This window comes from Prunus mume, linkage group LG1 (genome assembly GCF_029339155.1).
Source record: "Prunus mume cultivar Tortuosa linkage group LG1, ASM2933915v1, whole genome shotgun sequence".
In the NCBI taxonomy this organism is placed as follows: domain Eukaryota; kingdom Viridiplantae; phylum Streptophyta; class Magnoliopsida; order Rosales; family Rosaceae; genus Prunus; species Prunus mume.
The window spans coordinates 27,205,265-27,212,873 of NC_142698.1; the positions used below are offsets into that span (position 1 = coordinate 27,205,265).

A 7,609-nucleotide genomic window follows, 5' to 3' on the forward strand; every position below is an offset into this window, starting at 1 on the left:
GAAAAGAATAGCATGTAAATTTGAGAACCCATTTCATCGATTATCAAACATCGTTAGAAAAAAAGAACACCTAAAACCCACATGCAATTTCTACAAGAACCCCAGATCTAAAACCCATCTTTGAACAAAACCCAGTCCATCAATTAACTTAAATCAAACAAATAACAAAACCAAACGTGAAGATTTCTACAAAACTTTAAAGCCACAAACATTTAAACAGGTACAAAAGCTTAAAGCAAGAGCAGGAGGATAGAGATACGAACTTCAAGAATACAGAGAGGGATCTCTCTCACAGCCGACTTGAGTCTGAAGAGTGATGTAGAGGAGCAAGTGCTGTTTAGGGCTGTTGGATCATAGGCTGTTGGATCTTTTTCCATCCAAAACCCTTCGGAATTCAATAAACACTTCCAATTCCGATTCCGAAAAATCCCGGAAAAATTCGGAACTTTCCCATTCAGAAGTTTTCTTCAGAACATAATCATACTTTCTCTTTTTTTCTCTAATCCCAGACCCAAAAATCGAACACCCCACTGCTTCTTCCTTTCTCTTTTTGCCTTCTTCTGTGATACCCACTCTGACGCCAACGCCATAGCCTCCACCACAGTCAAACCCACCACAGCCTCCATCCACCATCCCTCCACCTAATAAGTCAGCACTTTCACACCATATGAATTCAACATCGCCAAAGACAGAGCACAAGCATCACTGTCAAACAGAACACAATTAAACCCAATCACTCGACCAACCAATCGAACCCAAGCAAGAAAAAAAAAACAAAAGGGTGTGGCGACTACAAATGGAAAAAAAAAATAATAATAAATAAATTAAAGATGTGTTACTTAGGATCAAGAACGTGAGTATTGAAAGAGAGAGGGGGAAAATAAACAAATGAAATGAGGGTAAGTGGGAAATTTAGAAATTAAATAAAGAAAAGAAAGAGGGATAGATAAGTGGGAGATGGAGTGTTTTGTTTTTTTTACTTTTAATTTTATTTATTTAGCTCTTTAATTTTTTATTTTTTTTTCTGATAAAAAAAAGGTTTTTAATTTTAATATATCATATGTATAAAAGAGAGAATGTGTGCAAGGAAGCTTAAGTTGGACTTTTGAATTCTTTTATTTTATTTTATTTTCATTATTGTGCAAATTTTGGCATACATGGATTTAGAATCTCTTCATCCAAATGAAGCCTTATAAGAGGGTGTACATATAACACGTATCTAAAGTGGTGGAAATATGAATGGGAGGTTGAGTTGTGTACATGATGGAAATTTTAAAAATAACATAATGGATTAAAAGTTTACAAAGGGAACTAATACTATTCGTTCATTCGATATCTTAATATGTTAGTCTTGCTCTATACAACTGGAATACTATAATTGTCAAGCTCCAATGAATATATTTATATTATATCTGGTGTTTCATGTAACTAAAAGTTTTAAATGAAGATAGTTTAAAATTTTAAAATACATACATACATAAAATACAAAATGGAATAGTATACCCTACATTTACCACATATGTAGTACGTTTTGAAATAATAAGCACACATATGCATTTTTGTTATATTCAAATAAGCACATTTGCCAAAAATATATACTCTTAAAGTTATAAACTATTATGTTTAATATATTTTTTTGGCAAAGCCTATTTTAGTATAAATGAATATTTGTATGTGACCTACGAACTGAAACATATATAAGACCTATACACTAAAAATAATGCAATTATAATAAGAAATTTGGAATTTTCTGGAAAACTTTGGAAAAATCGGATCGGAATGGGTTCGGTAAACTTCGGAATTTTTTTGGATTGGAATTCTGGAATTTTCGGCATTTATCAGAAATATCGGATTCGGCATTTTCAGATATCGGATTTATCGGAGTCGGATTTTTTTTGGAAATATTTGGATCAGAATCGGTCAGAATCGGATTTTCCAATCCAACTTACACCCCTACTCGTAACTCCTCACAGACGAAGACGACGGGCCACAATCGACAGCACCCAATCCCAACGGATCGAAACTCAAGCGACTTCGAAATCGTGCGACGACGCGAACCCGACCTTCCTACATATGAATAATCGGAACAATGCACAAAATTATCCTTAAACTCCGATTGTTGGATTTTCCTTTTTGGCCTTGCAACTACTATGCCAATTCCAAACTATCAGTTTCACTTTTAAAAAAATAGTAATATCTCATTGCAGTTATCTGATGTGTGCAAATATGCAACATCACTTTACTGACGGAACTTTCTATAAATAAGTGTTTTCACTTTACTAGCAGAAGAGGCAAAACAAAGGAAATTGTTTCACACCAAACTAAATCCACAAACATATGCCACAAACCTTCAGCACCTCTTCAGAGACGAAGGTGGTGTTTAAAATCATGTGATGTTCATAACCACACAATATCTAGCATTAAGCACACCCAAAGATCAAAAACAATTTCCCTCTTAAATGACCCATCATCACCTAAATCCTTCCTTTTATAAGAATGACAAATAGAAACGATGAGTAAATTCTACCAAGCAACTCATTGTACAATGTGATTTCTAATTTGCATAAAATATATACAGAACAGATGTTAGAAAATTTGTTGGGTAGAAAAACAAAACACTTAAAAAGGTTTACCATTTCATATTTGATAGGTGAATTATACGGCAGGTCATAAAAAAATAAAAAGATAGATAAGAAGGCCTTAATATTATGGAATGGATAGCTTATACCACTGTTATTATTATATTATAGGATGACAAAAGATAGAGTAAATAACATTAAATAAGTACTATACCTGAAGCTTGTTGACAGCAGACCAATCTCGATAGAGAAGGACACGCATGCATTTCTCCAGTAGCTTTACGCCCTCTTCAAAAGTCAAGTTCTCATGCCATTCATCATGAAGAATAGGCCGTGCAAGGTGATTTCCAAATCCTATAGCTACATGATTGTCCTCAAAATTTACACCTATCATGTAACCTGGATAGGGATAAACCTGGAGAATATGACAAGTAACTAAGTCAGCTCATTCAGAAACTTTATTCTTGAATAAATAAATAAATAAATAATCAGCTTTCCTAATTGCACACAGCATGCTACAACGCGTTAAGGGAAGGATTATATGAGGCCTACCATGCCAAGGTACTTCTGTCCTTTTTTCACTCCACCAAGGATAAGAGAGTTCCACAGTGGATTGAACTTGTTCCGCCTATTGTACATCACACGGGTCAAATAGTTGTGGACCTCTTTAGGTCCCAAAGAGTTGCCATCATCCCACATGTTGTCATACAGGCTACAACCATAAAACTCAAAATGAATAATCTTTTTAACTCCAGTTGCAAATGATACCAAGAAGCATAGCAAAAATCACAATGAAAGCATTAGAGAAGGTATCTTGTACATAATTTTTCTTGAGAACAATGCTTACATGAGCTCATCAAGATAACGTAATAGCTCTTGAAAGTCACTTATTTCTCCACTTGCACCAAGAAGAGAATGCTTTCCAATAGGCTTCATTCGTTCCACACTCTTGCATCGCAGGGTAGACCCATAAGAACCTATTAGTAAATGCATCATTTCATACTGTTACAAACCTAAACAAAAACATGAAAAGGAACATACATGGGTGTCTAAATTTGGCAACATAAACAGTATTGAAACTCCAAAAGAGAGATGATGAGCATTGTTCATAAAGTGATGGACTTTAACCTTTATGTCAAAATATAATTAAAATTTGAAACACAATCTAAATTGGATTGGCAGCTAATCTCCCATATCAGCAGCCATCAAAATTCCATCTTTGTACTTCAGAGCCACCACAGATGTTACATATGGGTACCTGCAAAAAATATATTTTAAAAAAAAAAGAATTAAAGGATTGAAATGTCATATAAAAAGCAAAATCCCCAAAACCCCATGATTGGATTTCATATTCGAATGAACTTCGTAATCGTAAGAAAGTAGGTTTTTTAGCCACGGGCCTAGCAAAAGAAAATTTGGATAGGATCCTATAGGATCTCTCCCTTCCAAAACCGGACGTGAAAGTTTCCTCTCATCCGGCTCAAGTAGTTACACCAAATAAAGATAAAGAGAGGGGTTCCCACTTTAAAATTCTATAAAACCCCAACTACTCCTTACTTGAGTTCCCAAAGAAGATCAAGCAACATTTCATGATTCCTTCTTCTTTTTATTTTATTAGTATTAGATTTTCTGAATTCTTTATTCAATTTTGACATAAAATAAACGAAATGTGAAATTCTTGAGTAGTCTACTTCCCTTCGAATGGTGAATCCTCTTACATTAAAGTAAAGGAGTCCTTTAAAATTACTAAGGGATTTACTTGTCTATGTATCATTCCATTCGATCTTTAGGTCTACACATACCAAAAATACGCATCATACATTTAACATTAAAAATGAGAAAAGCCAGAAGTGTGAGAATAGAATACAGGGTTCTCTGAGAGGCTTCAAGGTTGCACAGTAGGCCGGGTTTGGTTTGGTTCGACTCCATTAACTGCTCAAAAAATCACAAATTCAAAACCAAAGTAACAATTATGAAAAGCAACACCTACTAATTTTGCTTCAAGGGAACGAGTCACATGGAACTGATAAAATCCACAAACCAGATAATGAAGCCTAATAATATATAACACAAACATTTGAAAAGAAACACCATAAACAAATGTCAAGAAGCACAAATCAGATCAGATCTTCCAGTAGCAGATACAAGATTGTATTCGACCAGCAAACAATAATACTCATCAACAGAACACCTAAAACCCACATGCAATTTCTACAACAAAACCAAATCTAAAACCCATCTTTGAATAAAACCCAATTCATCAATTAACTTAAATAAAACAAATAACAAAACCAAACTTTAAAGCCACAAACATTCAAATGGGTACAAAGGCTTAAAGCAATAACTGGAGGATAGAGATACAAACCTAAGAAACTCAAAGTGAAAAATATATGGGGGTATCTCTCTCGCCGCCGACTTGAATCTGAAGAGAGATGGAGGACAGGTTGAGGATAACGAGATGCTTGGGGATTTTCAGAGAGGAGCAAGTGCTAACATGGTGTCGCCTTGCACAAGCAAATTCTTTTTCCGTTGAATGACCATCCTACCCTTTCATTAATTCTCTTTATTTATTTATTTATTTCTTTTTGCTTTTAATTGTAGGGGAAAATCATGAAGAAGAGAATACTGCTGAGAAATTGTTAAATAAAATATTTAATAGCCATTCAATTTTCAAATTTTATGTTGAATGTGTTTGTCCACATTGAAAAGTGCTTTTGTGGTTCGTGGCATTATAGCAAGGTTTCGCGTATTGGGTTCAATGGCCACATGTGTAGTGTTTTGTCTCACATTTTGCAATACTCCTCCTATTACCCATTGATTTTGGGGTGAAACCTCAACTTCCTTCATTTTATGATTAATGAAATTTTGTCTATGGTAGATAAAAATAAAACATTCTTAACTTATCATGTCCATGCCAATAAAAATAGGTTGGATATTTTGATCATTGTATTTTGCTCGAATTATCATTTTTGGAAATCTTATAGGGCAAGAAGGCAAACCAGCACATGAAAAAACCAAAAACAAATTAGCTGACAAAGATCACCTAATGGAGCCATTAATGAAAAGTGAAAAAAAAAATATTTCGCTATATTATTTTATGAATGATTTTTTTTTCATGAGAGTTCGTATTATGAAATCCACTATTATTTATGGATGATGATTTTTTTGTCATGAAAGTGTACGTAGGCGCATGAAGACTATAAAATCGGTGTTTAGGTCCACCATTACAGCTTAAATTAACTCATGATAAGACGATAAAATGTTTTGGTCAATTTGTGACACTCCTCCTCTAGAGTTCTCATGCAACATGCCTAGTGATATATAGTCCCTTTTGTAATATCTAATAACTCACACAGAATCCATACATGTCCTCCTTGACTTGACCTAAAATCATAAACATTTTGGGTTTTCCCAATTCTCAAATAGAAATTTCCATATTAGAAGAGCACTAGTTTAAGGTGGGTCTCTCACCTATTCAGCAATCAATCATCAACAACATTGATAATATATAGGGAACGATGCCAGATGGTGAAGGACAATGAGGAGTCATCAAACATTATAATGGTTCCTCTGATTCTAAACATGTAGAGGAAAACATAATCTTCAAATGATACCTTTCCAACAAGAAGCCTTGCAAATAAAATATAAGTGAAATCCAACCCATGAAACTAATTAAGCCTACAAAATTTGATCAATTAGTTTAAAACTCTTACAGCCTAAATAAGATATCAATAGAATCATCGGTGCAAAGTTTGGTTCATTGATATTTAATTTTCTTTTATGTTTCAATAATAAAACATTTTGTGTATTTTGTTAAGGTTGGTTGTATTGCATACATCAAAAGAAACTTGTGGAAATAAAACTTGTTTTTTTATTTTAGTTATGACCCTCTCAAAATAAAATTAGGGCTCAGCCCTTAAATAGAAGTGGGACAAATTTGATAGGAAGCATCATAAGTGAGAAGTGTCTTACCTCGATAGAAGATTTTTATAATTTGATTTTTTTCAATTGCAAAATCTAATTAAAAAAACTGAAAAATAAAGCACTAGGCCGAAAGCTAGTTGATCGAGAAGGAAACATACACCCACCACTTAACCCCATCAAGTCGTTTCCAAATAACACGAAACAAAGCTACAAAGATGTACTACTAATTTACTTATGTAAATCATAAAACTATAACTTGTGATCATATCTAAATTTTAAATAAGATGATTGTCTAACTCTTCACACTCAGAAAGTTGATCTTCAAGCTTTTGGTTGCTCTCCCTACATAAGCCCACACTTCAAAAAAGGGTTAATCGTTTTATTAGTCCCTTAACTTAGGTCCGATTTACATTTAAGGTCCTCAATTTTCAAAATCATTCTCGTGTCCTTTAACTTCACTTTCGTTAGGACAAATGGTCATGCCGTCAATTTTGTTAATTTTTTCTGTTAAATGCTGGGGCAAACTAGTATTTTTATATTAAAACATAAAAAATGAATAAAAATCATATCTTTAAAATAACAATAAAAGAAAATCAAATAAAAACCCCAACAAAAAAAGTTCGGAGGGAGTAGAAATCGGGATAGAGGGGGAGATAGAGAGTTTATTTTTAATTATTTTTTATTCATATTTGAATCAATTTAGTACAAAAATACCATTTTGCCCCAGCATTTAACAGAAAAAGTTAACAAAATTGATTGAAGGAACATTTGTCCTAAAGAAAATGCAGTTAAAGAACCACAAGAACGATTTTGGAAATTGAGGGACTCAAATGCAAATCGGGCCTAAGTTCAGGGACTAATAAAATGATTAACTCGTTCAAAATATTATGCCTTTACTTGCAACACATTCAACATATTATGAAAGGACACTTAAAATTAACTATCATTTCCTTAAAATAAAAAAGATTATAAATAACGAAGAAGTTAACAATTACAAGCTTTTTCTAGGCCATCACAGGAGGAAAGTAGCACCTTCTCTTACCGGTGCTTCAATCGAAGGGGACACAATGCACACCAGTTTCAAGGCCCAGTAATGTTTTTTTTTT

General features: G+C 33.5%; 1 protein-coding gene across 1 annotated transcript; it reads right to left on the minus strand.

Moving 5' to 3' along the window:
* Positions 1–547: 547 nt before the first annotated feature.
* LOC148921486 (proteasome subunit beta type-4-like) lies at positions 548–5,098 on the minus strand. Its single transcript, XM_089051344.1, has 7 exons — positions 4,945–5,098; positions 4,447–4,511; positions 3,708–3,837; positions 3,427–3,556; positions 3,132–3,291; positions 2,794–2,978; positions 548–705 (listed from the first exon to the last, which is right to left on the minus strand). The coding sequence occupies exons 4-6, from the start codon at positions 3,513–3,515 to the stop codon at positions 2,970–2,972; spliced, it is 258 nt and encodes an 85-aa protein (XP_088907470.1). The 5' UTR covers positions 3,516–3,556; positions 3,708–3,837; positions 4,447–4,511; positions 4,945–5,098; the 3' UTR covers positions 548–705; positions 2,794–2,969.
* Positions 5,099–7,609: the final 2,511 nt, after the last annotated feature.